This window comes from Numenius arquata, chromosome 17, assembly GCF_964106895.1.
Source record: "Numenius arquata chromosome 17, bNumArq3.hap1.1, whole genome shotgun sequence".
Lineage (NCBI taxonomy): Eukaryota > Metazoa > Chordata > Aves > Charadriiformes > Scolopacidae > Numenius > Numenius arquata.
Window position 1 is genome coordinate 7,038,158 of NC_133592.1, and position 16,866 is coordinate 7,055,023.

The window sequence follows — 16,866 nt, forward strand, 5'->3', positions numbered from 1 at the left end:
CCTCCAAAGGTCATCTAGTCCGACCTTCCCGCAGTCAGCAGGGACACCCCCAACTAGACCAGGTTGCCCAGGGCCTCGTCGAGCTTCACCTTGAATATCTCAAGGGAAGGGGCCTCAACCACCTCCCTGGGCAACCTGTTCCAGTGTTCCACCATATCAACAAGACCACTTTATTTTGCAAGATGGTAAGCACGTTTCAGGTGTGAAGATGTATGTAAAAATATTCTGAGGTATTCAGAAAAGTTTGTAGAGCTTTGTTATGTTCTCAAATGAACTTATGAAATCTACCTTGTAGGAGATATGAGTTTGAGGAATAGCTATTCTCTGTCTTAGTTCTGAATAACAGCCTACTTTTTAAAATTAGGGTAAATACAGCTAATCTTATTTCGATGTACCAAAACACTGTTAAATCTTAAAAAAAAAAAATAAACCAAACCAAAACCCCAAATAAACCAGTTCTTCCTATCCAAGATCATATCATATATTTAATAGAAACTTTCCAGGTACTTAGCCTTGTAATACTGCCCCTCCATTCAGAATACATATGAACATCTATTTGTATGCAATATGCATGCATACGTACACGTGCATAGATACACCCACACCTGTTTTCGCATGTGATACTGAGACCAAGCCCTTGACTTTGCTCAGGTGCCTTTGTGCTAGGACTAGAAACCTCCATGGTCTCAGGACCTCTGACACTCAGAGCAGAGTGACAAATATAGGAGCTGGAAACTGCTCCCATGGAGAAAAAACACCATGACTCGGCCCATAACACATCAGATAGGGGTGATAATTTTTTCAGCATGAAAGTTCATTCTGGGATATTCAGCAAGCATTTTACACATACATTGCTTTCTCCCTTTGATCTCGAGACTCTAAGGAGGACAGAGTCAGCACACACCCATTGGTGGTGCTGGGGCGGTGCTGTTACCCTCTGCTCAGGGCCAGGGTGAAGATCTGCATAGGACACTCCTCACTCCTGAGCTGAGTGATGAAACCATTTCCATTTCCCCGTCAGGTTTGCTGCTGTCGCTATCCACCCGCTATTCCAAGGGGCGATCCAGGCACTCACCTCCTCTTTGAACTGAGCAAACGTCTTCCGAACCCCATCTCGGCAGAAGACCACGGCGTCGCGGTCAGGAAAACGCTCCACGGTCTCATCCAGGCACTGGCCCATGGTTTTGGCAAGAAGAGGAATGTCTGAGGTGCCCTGGATGTAGCTGTTGGTCACCCTTTGGGAGGCAGAGGGCATCCCTGTATGCAGGGCACTGCAAATGAAAAGGAGAAGAGTCTGTCTTTTAACATAACCCATCAACACAATTCTTCCCACCCGGAAGGATTATCAACCTGCTGACAGTACGAGGACTACCCGATGCACATCCCTGCTCAAGTGGGAACCACAGGCAGCCGCTTCAGTGGGTCAAGATGAGGAAGACCTCCAAAAGCATTCGCAGCAGCCGGGGGGCACTGGGCAGAAAGACAGCCTCAGTAACCCCACTGCACCCACCTGGACCTGCCTGTACCCACAGGAAGAACAGGCAGAGTCTTCCATCCCTCTGCTGGAAACCTGGGCCCTCCACACAAAGGAAGGAGCCTGCAGCAGCCCTGCAGCCCGGGCACAGCCGCATCCTACAGTCATTCACCTGGGGTGAAAGCTACCTTGGACATTTTGGGATATCTGGACAGATGATGGACTTTGCTGAGAGATGGCAACTGGGTTTGGTCTTCCTGCAGCATTAAAAAGTGCAAATAACTTGGAAGGAACACAATAAATATGGTTTTTAGGGAAATTTCCCCAACTGGCTTCTCTCTGCCAGAAAGAGCAGATGACCCAGAAAGAGGAAGTTAAAATTAAAGTCAGAGATCTGTCACTTTATCAGTCTCCAAAAAGGTCTGCAGAGGAAAGTGTAACCCTGCAGAACAAAAACTGTTTAGAAGAGTTCAAAGAAGTTGACCTGTAACCGAGAGGCATTTGCAAAGTAATGCTCTGTGTATACAACAGCAAGCAGGCTGTACATCCTTCACTGTCTCTGCCAGCTGGACCGCAAAGAGTTTATGGTACTGAGAACAGCATCAATAAACCGAGGAGCAGCCAGTGAGATGAGGGGAGAAGTGCAGGGGGAATAATACAGCATGGTCACGGGTGTAGGAGCCTACACTCACTGCAAACACGGGACAGGAGGGGAGGAGGAGAACAGGGAGGTGTTTCAGCAGAGCAGCACCTGGGCAGGAATGGCACGGCAAGGTCCTTGAGAGGAGCACAGAGATATTGTGTTGGAGGCCAAGCTGGAGAGGGAACATAGTTAGGAGAGGCAGCAATGAGAAGATGCGGGTAGGGCGGTAGGGAAAAGTATTTTAAAATCATTAAAGCTTTTGCTGAGGTCTGATCATCAGTGGAAAAGCAGTGACCTCCCCTCAAACCACAGCTCCTGATCACCTGAGCACTGCAATTCTTGCCCCAGTTTCTCTCTCAACTTCCTCCTGCTTCAAGCCCTCCCCGCCACACTGCCCTCCTCCCCGGGCAGCCCCCCGGTTTCTCTGTCCCTCCTCACTTCTTCCCTGCCTCCCTCAATGCTCCCAGCTCCACCATTCCCACCTGAGGAGATGACCTGGAAGGACAGGGTGAAGCGACACTTGTGGGTTGCACAGCTCAGAGGCAATGCCCTGTGTTTACAGGTTCAGTGTGTAATGGGGGGGATCCCTGCCTCAAAAAGGAAAAACAGATATGCCCAAGCTCAATTTTTCCCCATTTAGGGATCAATATTCTGCAAAGACTCGATGTTATTTACCACAAAAGATTTGTTTTCCTGCCCACGAGAAGCAAAACTGAGCATGAAGTTACTTGCTCTACAGGGTGGAGTTCAGTCTCAAGAGAAGCACAAAACAGGATTTTACCTTCTGGGGGAAGTTTTGCTCTGACAGCTGAGCAAATGGCCTGACCCTCTTCCCCCACTGCTTTTTTTCAGCAGTTGGAGGGTTGTGCAACTCCCACTGGCTCAGATGGGACGTCCCTCCTAGCTCTGCTCTTAGGCAACTCACATGAAGGCTGCCCAAGGAAGAGGAGGGAGGACAAGTGCTAAACTGAATTATCTTATTGTTTGAAAGCTCCTGGGCAAGGCACGCAGATAAACTAGGAGATGAAAGCAAGCTCTGCAGAAGAAAAACCTTTATAAATATGGGTTATATAAAATAAAGGTTGAAAAAGCTCTCCTTAACCTAAGGGAAGGATGAATGCTCCTTGGAAAGCAGTAAAAGCCACTGCAGCCACTGCCGTGGCCACTCACTGTTTGAAACTGTGGCCAGAGAAGCCACTGTCCCGTTGCCCTAGGGTAGCCTCAGACAAGCAACTCCAGCCGCTCGCATAGGCAAACAAGGAAACTGCAGACTGTTTGCAAAAACGTTTAATGGAGGCAACCACACTCACATCTCTCTAAAGCAGTCATCTCCAGTTTCAGCAGAGCCTGTCCCTAAAGACCCCACGTTTCTCTGCCAGTTGAGGCACAGAGGAGTCCCTGCTGCTCCAGCAGCCTTGGAAGGGCTGGAGCGGCCAGAAAGCAGCCGCTGACCTGGTTGCACAAGAGCAAACCAGGACAGGGCACTTTCCCTGAGCACTCTCTCAGGGGTCACTGGGAGCCAGGCAGGCTCAGCTGTGGGCTGGAGCAGGAGCGAGTAAACAGAAGCATTTCATGGACTGCACGGTTCATCTGGGAATACCACCTGAGGAACTAATCGGTAAAAAAATCTGATCCAACATATTCCTCCATCACAGGATTGAAAAACAAAAACCCCGCCACAAAAGGAGACCGGAGAGAGGAGGAAAAATTATTAGAAAATTCAATCAAAATCCAGAACGTCCAGCTGAAGCAGTCTCCTGCTCTCTGCAATCAATCTTCAAGAGGTACTTGCACAACCCTCTACCGTTGCCAATTAAAAGGGTGGTATTTTACACTGTCGTGTCTTGGCAAAGCACTAGGCAGACCAGGCTTTCTGATCTTATTCTCTTGCTTTTTTTTCCAGGCCTGAAGAGCCGAAAGGTTTCACTGACCTCGCAGGAGCCAGACGTTCACACTAAACACAAGACATTGCAAAGCCAGAGCCAAATGACAGTTCCATCTCCAGTATTCACACCTATGGCTCCCTTCATGCCCCCAAATGTGGGGATAAAAGAGCATCAAAGACCAGTAAAAAAATTCTTTATAAAGCCCTGTACTCCAAAATACTGCTGGTTCCCCTCACGGAGTGAAAACACGCACAGCTTGCCCTCAAAGGTGCCAAGTATTCACATCTTCAAATGAAAGTATCAGCAGCTTTGAAATTAGGGCCTAAGACATCTCATGCTCATAACCCAGAGTCACTAACTCCTCTCAAAGTGCTTGCTCACATTGTTTCTTCAAATACATTCAGGAAATTCACAGCTGTCACCTAGTTTAAGCTCCCTAAATTCTGGTCTGACGTTTGCATGTGCTTCAGCATTTTTGTATCGCTTATCTCCTGACCGTGGCAGAAGTGAAAGGTGTGGGATAAAACACAGCAGGCTGTTGGAAGCACTGGGGATCAGGAATGGAAAGAACAAGGTGGATAGAAGATCCAATGGTTATCAGTAACATCATGCTAGAAATAAAGTAGGGTTGGCCTCCCTTCTGCCTGTAGCCAAGAGCAAGTGTGTGTATCTGATCTGAAAGAATTTATCAAGAGACTTCTACAAAGAAAGGGTTCAAAGGATTTAGAAATAATATTATTTTTTTTTTTTTTCATCTTGGCTACAGAAAACAAGTAATTCACCCTTCACCTCTTCCTATGAAGCACCTGGTACTGCTGGAGATAAAACAGGACCTATGGTCTGATTGTCTGATCTTACTGCAGCTCTCATTTCCCTGCCTCAGCTGAAGGAGAGGAAATAAAGCTCCACTTACTCTTGGGTATCAGCATAAGCTGTTAAACACTACTCTCAGAGAGCTCATACCTTCTGTTAGCAACACATTCCAACAGCAAGACAGCCTGCGGCGCCTCCAAACAAGCCAGCCCCATCAGCAGGCTGCTCTTGCAAAACTCCGTAACCCTGGAGTTCAGCAGCACAACTGAACAGAGAAACATCAGAGACCCGGGGAAAATGCATCTCCCTCCCCACTTCTGTGCGAAATGCAGGCAAGCAGCCCAGTCCTGGCAGCCCCAGAGAGCACTCCTGCCTGATGGCAGCGAGCAGAAATTATCAGACTAAAGCAAGAACTCTCTCAGCTAATCTTAGGAGCTCTGCATATTTATCTCTGAATAGCCCCAACTAACATTTTATAGTTGTTGATCTAAGATAACTGGCTTAATTTTTCACCTTTAATTCTTCACCAGTCCCTATAGAAATTATCAGAAAGGATGAGAGACGAACACAAGGCAGAGGCATCAGCGTAACCTCCTGTCCCCTATGACGAGCCCACAAGCAAGCTCTGGTTTTGCAGCGCTGAAGGACATCGACCAGACCTGTGGTGCCATCACCTCCACACGTGGATGAACAGCCCTGCTCTCCCAGGGCCTGGGAACCATCCTGACCACAGAGTTTGTACTCGCAGAGGTTCACGGACTCCCAAGCCAGGTCCTTTGCTCATGGACATCTACCAGGAATTTCTCCACCTAAACCAAGAGCTTTTGGGTCCTTTACATAACACAACGGCAGTAAACGGGTGATGGAAGTTAGCCCTGCTCTGCTCTATCCTTACCTCTTCTTTACTCTTTAAAACAACCCTATTGGCTAAAGAGTTAACCAGGTTCTTATTACTTTTTGTTTGTTTTGATTTGACGGAACAAGTCCCCAGAGCTTTCAGACTCCTACTACAGCTGGCTTTCTGGTTTCATTTTCAACTGTGTGCCTTGCCCCTCTGCACTCTTCCTGCCCAAAGGACAAATGCTGCCTAACACTAGGAGCAGAATTTAATAATTTTTTTATAATGTTACTAGAAAGAGTTTACTCTTTTTGATACACTGTGTTTTCCTAAAAGCACTTTGTGTTCCTGCCCCTCAGTTTGACTTCCGGGCTGGAATCCAAACTGCAGAGAACTCTCTGTCATGCTTCTCTTTTGATCCCGTTTCTTCAGAAGGGAATCTGAGATGGGAATCTCAGCCCCAGCCACACGTGTGGGCTTCAGCCACCTCACTCCTCATCTCAGCCCGGCTGAAACAAAACACCCAGACCCTGTGTGTGGAAAAACAAGAGCTGCTCTTGCCCATGGCTCTCGGGGAGTTGCTCCCTGGAAGTCACACCTCCCAGTGAGCCTTAGGCTCTGAATATCAGCTAATGCTTCAAAGCCTTTCTCAAAGCCAGTTGTTTTCCCATTGCTGATCTTTCCCAAGAACTTGCACCCCGGACCCGCTGGCACCCCAGTGCCCCCCGCCACCCTGCTGCACCACAGGAGACGGGGACAGTGCCCAGGAAAGCCCAGAGATCAGAGCACTGGGGGAGGACGGAGAAGTGGTGTGATGCATTTCACATTACTACAATCAGGATAGAGCTGCTACACAGAGACAGTTCAGCCCTGGGCACAGGTTCACATCCCTCCACACACCGCACGGGGCTCGTCCCTACCCTTGGTCCCCTGCGATGCTGGGGAGGGGGCAGACCCTGGGGATGCAGCCTGTCTTGTGGCACTTTGGAGGGATTTTAGGGGAAGCAACGGACAGCAACACACACTGAAAGTGAAACCTCCAGCTGAACCTGCCTTCCCTGCAAGCAGCCACTCACTTGGCTGGACAAACATGGCTCTCCAGCTGCCCTATAGCCCCTGTCATCTGTCACACATATCCTCTGTCCCCTAGAGCCCCCATCCCTGTCCCTACAGCCCCCTCATCCTCTGCCCCCACAGCCCACCATCTCCTCTCAGCCATGGTGCCCAGTCCCCTGTAGCCCCCCCATCCCTTCTCCCCACAGCCTTCCAGCTCCTGTAGTCCCCCACCCCCTCTCACCCATGGCCCCCTGTCCACTATAGCTCCCCATCCCTTCTCCCCACACCCCTCCCTCTGTCCCCTGTAGCTCCCCATCCCTTCTCCCCACACCCCTCTGTCCCCTGTAGCTCCCCATCCCTTCTCCCCACACCCCCCCCGTCCCCGGTAGCTCCCCATCCCTTCTCTCCATGGTCCCCTGTCCGCTACAGACCCCCATCCCCTATAGAGGCATGGCCCCCTGTCCCTTATATCCCGCCATCCCCTATAGCCCACACCCCTCGTCCCCACACTCTCCCTCCCCTACAGGCCCCAGCCCCTGTCCCCGCACCCCGTCCCTACCTGCCCGGGGGGGCTCCCCGCCGCCCTCCCGACCGGCGCAGGAGGGGCAGCCCGCGGCGAGCCAGCTCTGTTAGCCGCGCCGTGGCCATCCCTGCGGCGGCGGCAGGAACCGGGAGCCCGGCCCGGCGCTCGATAGGCAGGGGCGGTGCGCTCCGCGGCCCGGCCCGCCCCGGCCCCGCTCCCGCCCCGCCTCGGGGGGCTGTGGCTCCCCGCCGCCCCGGGGCTCCGTCGGCCGGGGGGAAGAAGGTGGGAAGGGGAGCGGAAAAAGCGCCCGCCCTGCCCGGACCGCGGGAATGGGATGGGGGTCAGGCCAGGCAGGACGGGGAACCCCACAACGGCACACGGCTGGTGTCACAGAGCCCCCCCGGGAACCTGCCCCATCCTCCGCCAGCCTCCAAACCCCCACGCTGCGCCTCCGTCCCCGAATCTCCTCCCTCCATCCCGTATCTCCCCCCCCCCCCCCCCCATGATCTCTTTTTTTCCCACGCTGCCCCGTCAGCCTTTTTCTGCCCCAGCCCTGGCCCTTCCACGCACCCCAAGTGAGTCCCACACCCCAGCTGAGATGGACTTCGGTGTGTGACAACCAACATCACTTGCCTCCACTTTTCTACATCTGTGTTGCTTGGTGCCTGAGCCCTATGAGTCACTAATTGGTTTCCAGCCTTCGCCACTTAATAAGTTATCACAGTTACTACCTCACTAATAGTTTTAGGCACCCTCTGGCTGCCCCGTACCCTGCTAGGGGAGACCAGTGAGGAACCGCAGGGCTTCTCCAGAGCTGGGTGGGCTGAGACACCCCTCACCGAAGGGCAGAGGCATGGGCAGGCACCAGGCGAGGAGCCCTGGGGTGCCGAGCTCTGCTGAGCACCCAGTCACAGCAGCAGCGCTGGTCCGCTACAGAGAAGAGGTGACACCTGCATCCTTCCCCACTTAAAACGACCGACAGCCTTCCTGGGCATCACCCGCACAAATGGCCAAAAGCAAATTAATCCTCGTGAAAGGACTGGGGTGTAAATTTGAGCCCAGAAAATGGTCTTTGTCTTTCAAATACCATACGGGCGCTAACCAAACAGCGCTGTCGGTGGGACACAGGCTGTCTCTGGCTCAGCCACTGAGCTGCTGGGTGATCACCCCTTTGCAGCTCTGCCTGGGTGGAAGCTGGAGTTCAGGGTGTCTGGGCATGCTGTGTCTGTGCCACACCGAGCACAACGGCGCTGAGGAACAAGTGCATGGATACCGACCTCGGAATGGTGAATCTCAGACGCTAGAGCTGTAACTGTGCTCGTAACACAGCACGTAGGGAAATACTGACTGCAGCCAGCCCTCCCGTGTTAGACAGCTGGTTTTAGAAGCAGGATTTTCCCCAGCATGCATCTTGTGCACAAGAAGTTTGTTTGGTGGCAGCGGTGACAATGTTTTCTTTGGTAGGAGAAAGGAGATTTTTGTCTTTGAAATGTGAATTGGCCGTGGCTGCAGAGGGGACACTGGGTGAGGCAGGGATCTGCTGAGGGTCTGGGAACAGTCTCCAGCCCCCGGCTGGCATGGCCCCCAGGGCCACAGTGAGGATCCTTGGATCAGGATTAGGTTGACAGTGTTCATCACGCTTTCCTTAGCAGCTCCTGTTCTCTCCTCCTCACTGAGGTTCTGGCAGAGTGTGCAGATGTGTCTGTGCTCTGCCTGTCTATGGAGGTTTGAAAAGTCTTTTTTGGATCTTCACGGGAGCTTTGTTTACATGTCAGTCCCACTAAAATCAGTAGCTAGGTGAGTTTATGCATTTCCGCAGACGATGTAAGGCTGTGTGACATTCATGGCCAAAAGTTATCCTTTCACCATCTCAGCACAGAGCAATTACCAGTACAGCAATTATCTGCACTTCAGGAGTATCAAAGTGTGCTCAGTGTTGTATAACCCCAGAGCAAAAAAACCCCAACATCTGGGATTCAAAACCCCCTCACATTTAATAAACAAAAATAAAGTTGACTTTCAGTTTGATCTCCCCACATTCCGACCAGTTGCCTACAGGGCAAATCCCAGTTAGGTATTAAACCCAGAATCATGCAGAAGTCATTGTGAGCTTGACATTTGGGTACATTTTCTCAAGATTGTCAAAGCAAAGGCAGGCTGAACCAGTGACACTGACTCTTCATTTCTCTAATGAGTTAAAAATCTGCCTCCAAATTAATCCTAAGTAAGCAGGTAGGTTTTGTAACTGACCTACACCCTTGTTTGCTTCCACTAAGAGCTAAAGGCTCTTGGACTCCTGTAAACCCGGAGCTCAGGAGCGCAGATTTCGGTCTCTGCAGCACTGCACGGACCAAGGCCTTTTCCAGCCATGCAGAGGGTCTTGCCCAGGTGTCCCCCAAAGCCCCCCTGGGAGCAGGCCTGTGCCTGGTGCCTCCCATGGGGAAGACTCTGTGGTCTCAGTTACCTCTGTGCCGAGCCAACGCAGATCTCTCAGTGTTGGAAGAGACTGACTGGCAACTTCAAATCTAACCAAAGCACCCACGGGGTAGACGTGCTGGAGTAGTTAAAACACCTTTGCAAGGTCCTGGACATCACGACTGGAATGGGGGCCAGGAAAGTCAAGGTTAGTCCTCACTGTAATCCCATTACCAGGTAGTACTAATTTGGCTCTGCCCCAGGCTCCTTTTCTCTTGCACTGACTTTCTCCACAGCGGGTCAGCCAAGACAAGAGAGCGCTCTGCTCCTGCAGCACCAGAGCCTTTGGAACAAAGTGAGAACATTAATTGCACGTTTTCCCCTATGAAGAGAGACCTCTTGGTGTGACAGCCCAGCAAAAAGGGAACTCATCACTCTGATCACGGAGCCTACAAAGAGACTGAAGCTGCAGTAGCTGCCCTTGTAAAATGAGGTACAGATTACCCGGGTTCTGTGTCCTTTTGGGGATTATCAGTCATTAAATGCCTGGTTTTTCGTGGGGCAGCGTGTGACCGGTGAAACAGTGTGAATCCCACCCGCCCGTGGCACCGGGTTGAGAGACCCACATCCCTCCGGTGGGAGGGTTTCACGCAGCCACTGATCAGACCCCGAACCGGGCTGGCGAGCGGCCGCGGCGGCGTGACGAGTACCTGCGGCTCCAGGCGCTGCCGGTGCCGGTGTCCCGGGCGCGGCGGGCGGTGCTGTGCTCCGGTCCGGCAGGGGGCGCCCTCGGCCCCGGCGCGGACGTGGACGCGGAAGCGAGTGGCGGGGCCGAGCCGAGTCGCCCCCGCGCCGACCCCGCAGCGCATCTTCCCCCCTCCTCGTTCGCGGCTCTCCGAGGACCCCGGCGGTCATGTCGCGGGGCGGCGGGAAGGGACCGAGCCTCAAGGACAAGCTGGACGGCAACGAGCTGGATCTGAGTCTCTGCGACCTGAACGAGGTGCCGGTGCGGGAACTGGTGAGTGATCGGGCCGCCCGGCGGGGACGGGGCCGCAGCCCCGGGGACCGGCGCTGGCAGCCCTGTCCCTGGGAAGGGGCAGCCAGATGTGTGCCGGGGAGCCAGATGTGCTGGAGGTGTTTGTGAGCCGGCCCGCGGGTATTTAGAAGAGCGGAGAAGAGGGTTCGGTGCCTTGTTGGCCCAGCAGCTGCCGCTGTTCCCATCTATTTCAGGAAAAGTGCTGCCTTTAGACCCAGAAATCAGTGGAGATATGACGTGGCCTCCGAGGCAGCCGCGGGGGGATGGACAGACGGACGCGGGAGGAACCGCAGAGGCCGAAGCAGAACTATCAGGTGGCAGAAGGATAGGGGTGTACACCTCGATGGTGATTTAGTGCTTTGTTTCTCTTTCAGGCCGCTCTTCCAAAAGCTACGATACTGGATTTGTCCTGTAACAACCTCATTTCCTTGCCGGTAAGGTGCTAGAGAGCCTTTGCGGGGATGAGACTGGGGGGAAATATTTAGGAAAGGTAACTGGTGCTTCAGCCGAGGTTCGGAAGGAGGTTTGGAACTCGCCCTGTCCTCGTCCTGGGGTGGCTGGAGGACTCTGCCATCAGGGCCAGGTCAGCGCTGGGGGGGGGGTTTGGCCGAGGCGGGAGGGAGAGGAGGTTTGCACTGCGTGAAGATTACAGCATCTTCCTGCCAGAGGATCCCCCCGTGAATACAGACCAATTTCATCAGCAGCGGAGACGCGGGTTTGTTTCAGTTGTACTGCCACGCATCGCCTTGTCTGTCTGTCTGTCTTATCCACCCCACTGTTTGCTACCTCTCTTTTCCGAGGCAAAGGAGGACAGTGATTTTTCTCCATGAGAGTTCTGTAGTAAGTTAAAGATTCGTGGCTTATGTAAGGTGCAGGCGATCTCCATGTACTCCCTACTGAGGTTCATTCATAAAAGGTGCTGACAAGCTTTTCCTGGGTGTTTGTGTTTGGGTTTTAGTCAGACTTCTGCAGTTTGATGCATCTGGTGAAACTGGACTTGAGTAAAAATCGGCTTCAACAGCTGCCCTTGGACTTTGGCCGCCTGGTCAATCTGCAGCACCTGGATCTTCTGAACAACCGTTTAGTCACCCTGCCAGTCAGCTTCGCACAGCTCAAGGTAAAACTGTGTGCTGGGCAGTTACGTAAAGCTTTGGGATGCAGCCCAGGGTCTTGTGATCCTTCTCAAGTTGATTTTTCTGGTGAAGCATTCATCCTGCTGACTTACCCATTCCAAAATTCATCTGGCTCTGCACCACAGCTCAGTGGAAATTCTCTCACATCTACTGAAAACGTCTCTGCCCAAGCTCTCTGCTCCTTTTCTGTACCCATTTCATTCATGTGAAAATTAAGTAATTCTTTGTCTCTGCTTTCGATCTCTTAAATAATCACAAGACTGCTGGGCTCTTACAGCCTGCCCTTTATTGTTCCTTTCTGTAGAACCTGAAGTGGCTGGATTTGAAGGACAATCCCCTAGATCCTGTTCTAGCTAAAGTAGCAGGAGACTGTCTGGATGAGAAGCAGTGTAAACAGGCGGCTGTCAAGGTAAGGAATCTGCTTTTATTCTTTTTTTTTTTTTTCCTTACTTTGCTTCCGTGGTGGTGGAAGGTTCCTCTTTTGGCTGAGCGAGCTGGGCAGCTGCTGCAGCAGTTTGAAGTTTCTCCAGCCAGCGAGGCGCAGGTTCACTGCCCTGACTTTACCGCTGCTGTGCCTATAGAGAGCAAACACTGGGCTGAGAAGGATTCTCTTCCATTAGTGAAGAGAGGGCTAAATGCTGGTTGCCAAGAAAGCGGAGGCATAATCAGACAAAATAATCCATGTCTACGCTTATGGTCCAGAGTACAAAAATCTCAGGAGAAGTTCTGGCAATAGAATAAACTTTCACAGAAGTGTTCTGTGATCCTCTGTATCGGTGAGCACACCCTTCAGCAGGTTTGGTTTTTAACGGAAAGATCTGTTTCTTAACTGCAAAGATTGACGTGGGGAGGTGCGAGCTCTCTTCAGAGCTGTACCTGTAGGTGTAAGGGAGGGTTGGTGTCAGCCCCAGCCTGTCCCCAGCCGTGCTCCAGCTGTTCTGTTTTGAACTGACTGTGCAGCCAGCCTTCTGCAGAGACCTCAGGTTGTTTTCTTGGCCCTTGAAGGTACTGCAGCACATGAGAGCCATCCAGTCCGAGCAGGATCGACAGCGGCAACGGAAGCTCCAAGCAGAACGGGGTAAGCACAAAGAGCCTTCACAGCCTCTCTACTGAGGACTGTTCTTGATGTCTCTTACACCATCAAACATACTGGTCGACATCTAACTCATACCTGTAACTATCAAAATGCTGAGGACTCGGGGAGTAGTAGGGTAGAAGGGCTGGAGGGAGAAGGACAGCCAGGGATAACCATGTGATGACTTGCCTGAATAATAGTTAGATCTCTAGATGGAATGTGCTGTAGGTTGCCTATAAAAAATACAAAAGAAGAGCACAGGATTTATTTTGAGGGAAGCCTAATTCTGAGGAAGCAAAATGCAAGTTATATGATCATATTAAAAAAACACAAAACCGAACAACAAACCAAAAAGGAAACCCAAAACCAGAAAAGGAGGATAGTTATTTGATTTGTTTCCTCATTCCAACTGGGAATACATAGATAGCAGGTAATAAGGAAGAAGGCAATTACAACCCTTTACATAAAGCGAAAAAACCTTCCTGTTAATCCCCAGAAATGGAGAAGAAGCGTGAAGCAGAACAGCGAGCAAAGGAGGCTCAAGAGAGGGAAGTGAGGAAGCGAGAGAAGGCAGAAGAAAAGGAGCGCAGAAGACGGGAGTATGATGCTCAGAAAGCTGCAAAACAGGAGATGGAAAAGAAAACTAAAAAAGAAACCATGCAGACCCGAAGTAAGTAGTGCGTATTTTGGGTGGGATTGCATCAGATTTCATCTTCATCACATTTCGATGCTGCCAGATTTGCTTTCATGCAGCCCAGGTACTGGGAGATGGTGGGAGTCAGGGGGAAACCTGTAGGACTTCTAGTAAGCTCAGCTGCTGTGCCCTTTTCTCCCTTCATCTGTGTTCCCGACGAACTGCTGAGCTGTAAGATCCAGAAAGTTCTCCAGCTGTTCCTAAGGAGAACTTCCCTCCACTCATTTCTTTTTAAATGTCCTGAACTACTTGTGCAAAATAGACCTTGTGCAAGACAGAGGTGCTTTACACCCTGTTCACTGCCACCCGTGAAACTAAATAAGAAACTTTTCATCCCAAACGGGTAGATCCTGCGCATCTATTGATTCACCAGAATTAAGTGATGAAAAATCATGACAAAAGACAACTGCAGCACAGGCTAAAGTATCTTACCTGAGCAGCTTGTTTCTGAATATAGACTGTTAAAGATACTTGATTAATTCCTCACGTTCTCCGTCTTGTAAATGTTCTCATTACAGAGCCCGCCTCCGGTTCTCGTCCCGCTCAGCCGCCCCGGCACAAGCAGTCCTGGTCACGGTCAGTGCTGCGGGTCCTGCTCTTTGTGCTCTTCTGCGTCCTCTGTACTTTGGCCGCCTGCAAGCTGACAGAGCTGCAGCATCAACCTCTCTGCGTCAGCGTGAACACTCTCTACGAGGACGTGTTAGCCGCTCTGCAAAACCACAAAACCCTGCAAAATATGCTACAACAGAACTCGCAGCAGTGATTGTCCTGGACGGGCACTTGCTTCGTCAGCATCTCCCTCCACCATCTACGCAGCCAGAATTCCTATGGAATTGTGTTCTGATGAAACTGCTTTTACTCAGTCAGCATCGGTTTGCTGGTCCACTCCACACAGAGTTATTGCTCAGATCATCTTTGCTGTGCATGTTTCGCAGTTGGCCTGTAACTCCCATTATTTGCCCATGTTAACCTAAACTTGTTAACACTTCTTAACCTCCAAGGGATTTTTACCTAGAGTGTGAGATACGGAAAGCTGCCAATCTATAGGAGTGGAAAAAAACCGCCCAGCGTTATCTAGGTAGCTGCAGCTCTGTCCTGGAGGTAGAAGGTTTTTAATACATATCCATTCCTTGCTCTCATTTCTATTCGTGCTAAAATTGGTGATATGGCTGTATGGGAATAATATATTAAGGCCTACTCCAGGACCAATTACAAGTTGTGTAGGATGGCTGTGCACCCGTATGTTGGAGCGAAGAAGCTGATGTACTATTGAAAGGAGCTGAAAATTTTCAATACAACAGTTTTCGCAGCAATTTGTCTGAACTGGATGTTTATGTTGCTAATGCCATTTTAATTTTAAATTAGGTCTTTTAGAAACAGCCAGAAATTATTCCTGAGTATATACAGCGATGATTTCTGACTACATTAATTTTAATCAGCTGTGCCAACAAAGCGTCTGCCACTTAGGAAGGGCTTCTGGCCCGTCTGCAGGCTGGTTTTGTGCCTGCGACGAGAGGGGGGTGTCTGAGGCCCACGGAGAGACAGTGGGCGAGTTGACAGTGACAGCGGGCGAGCTGACTGCTTGTTGCCAGCTGCTGGCTGCAGCGGTGGCAGGCAGCGCTGGGTGGCACTGTGGCAGCATCAGGCAGAGAAGGGCTTTGCCTTGGGGCTGTTGGGAAAGCTGGGAGGTTGGGCGGTTTGCACCTAGAGAAGAAAAGTTGCCTGTGCAAAGGCCTATGAACGACTTATAATTTCCTTAAAGAGAAAACCAAACAGATGTTTGTCATATCCTTAAGGGCTTTGTGAGTACTAAAATGAATCGTACACATATTGTTAAGTGCAGGTTTCAGAGAACAGCCATGCTACAGATTCCACTGAGACATCCCACATCAGTCACTAGAATCATAGAACCATAGAATGGTTTGGGTTGGAAGAGACCTTAAAGATCATCCAGTTCCAACCCCCAAGCCCTTGGCAGGAACACCTCCCACTAGACCAGGTTGCTCAAAGCCCCATCCAGCCTGGTCTTGAACACTTCCAGGGATGGGGTATCCACAGCTTCTCTGGGCAACCTGTTCCAGTGTCTCACCATCCTCACAGTAAAGAATTTCTTTCTAGTATCTAATCTAAATCTCCCCTCTTTCAATTTAAAACCATTACCCCTCATCCTATCACTACACTCCCTGACAATGAGTCCCTCTCCAGCTCTCCTGTAGGATCCCCTCCAGATACTGGAAGGCTGCTATAAGGTCTCCCTGGAGCCTTCTCTTCTGCAGGCTGAACAACCCCAGCTCTCTCAGCCTGTCTTCATAGGAGAGGTGCTCCAGCCCTCTCTATCACTCCGTCTCGTCTAGTACCTGGGATTGTTGCTGATAAGAGCCATGCCATGAAGAAATAATCTATAGCATTTCATACCAAGGTCATCATCAACGCAGTAAGCCTTCACCTTTTTGTAACCTAATGATAAGACTCTGGTTCCCTGAGCACCACACAGAAAAAGGCGACAGCGTGAGTATCAGATAAAAGGAAGGAAAGGCTGCCTGTTTCTCACTTAGCAGTATATATGTTTTCTAAGCTTCCCTGAAACAGCTTTAGACTTTCGGTATCTAACTCATCACATTCTTTAAAAGGTCCTTGCTTACTATCCAGAAACATTCAGAAATGCGGCAAACAACATCCTCTCTGCAGATGCTCCTTCCAGCGTCTGGCAGGACTCTGCTGCTTTGCCATCTAGGAGAGTGCTGCTTAAGTTTGCAAATGCCGGGCTAATAAGATTTATCAGTTCAGGTCAGAAGCACACCACCGGCCCAGCAAGGGCTCCTTATGAACGCCTGAAACCAGCATAGAGGGTGGGTGTTTTCCTTCCAGGCAGGACGGTCCCAAAGGGTAACGTCCACACGCTGGATGCAGTTTAATTCACTCTCAGCACTCATCTCACTAAGTGCTGCTGTCACGAAAGACCTCGACTGTCCTTGTGTGCACACAAGTGCTAATGGCTTCGTGGACAGGCGAGCATGTTCCTCAATCTAATTAAAAGAAAGCTTTTTCTGCCAACTGTTTAGACCTCATAATTCCAACATATATAATCAGATTTCAAGATCTTCTATAGATTAAGCCATCTGGAGACTGAATCAGGACAGTCTAAATTTGTATCTGAAAATTAGTCTTACTCATTCCCATCTGCCACAGCGGAAAACCAAGAGTCTATTCTGTGAGGTAAAGTTCCTCCACCTCACTAGAGCAGGTGCTGGGGGGGCAGCACCACATCACTTTAGCATTA

At 50.7% G+C, this 16,866-nt stretch overlaps 2 protein-coding genes across 2 annotated transcripts in view; one reads left to right on the forward strand and one right to left on the reverse strand.

Moving 5' to 3' along the window:
- Positions 1-7,440, reverse strand: part of ACSF2 (acyl-CoA synthetase family member 2) — a 37,576-nt gene extending 30,136 nt beyond the window's left edge. The window contains exons 1-2 of the mRNA XM_074159950.1: positions 7,270-7,440; positions 1,076-1,271 (exon numbers count right to left, since the gene is read on the reverse strand). Coding sequence (XP_074016051.1) covers positions 1,076-1,271; positions 7,270-7,358 — 285 coding nt within the window. The 5' untranslated portion in view covers positions 7,359-7,440. The remainder of the gene's footprint in view (positions 1-1,075; positions 1,272-7,269) is intronic.
- A 3,011-nt stretch (positions 7,441-10,451) lies between these two features.
- Positions 10,452-14,897, forward strand: LRRC59 (leucine rich repeat containing 59). Its single transcript, XM_074160177.1, has 7 exons — positions 10,452-10,666; positions 11,059-11,118; positions 11,643-11,801; positions 12,122-12,226; positions 12,823-12,895; positions 13,389-13,562; positions 14,105-14,897. Exons 1-7 carry the CDS (start codon positions 10,562-10,564, stop codon positions 14,347-14,349), a joined length of 921 nt encoding a protein of 306 aa, XP_074016278.1. The 5' UTR covers positions 10,452-10,561; the 3' UTR covers positions 14,350-14,897.
- Positions 14,898-16,866: the final 1,969 nt, after the last annotated feature.

What these genes read in the sequence shown, in the direction of transcription:
- LRRC59 (XM_074160177.1), top strand. Translation starts at nt 10,562, where the DNA reads ATGTCGCGGGGCGGCGGGAAGGGACCGAGCCTCAAGGACAAGCTGGAC. An exon ending in ACAACCTCATTTCCTTGCCG is followed by an intron (nt 11,119 to 11,642) that starts GTAAGGTGCTAG and finishes TTTGGGTTTTAG; the next exon opens with TCAGACTTCTGCAGTTTGAT. An exon ending in GTAAACAGGCGGCTGTCAAG is followed by an intron (nt 12,227 to 12,822) that starts GTAAGGAATCTG and finishes TGGCCCTTGAAG; the next exon opens with GTACTGCAGCACATGAGAGC.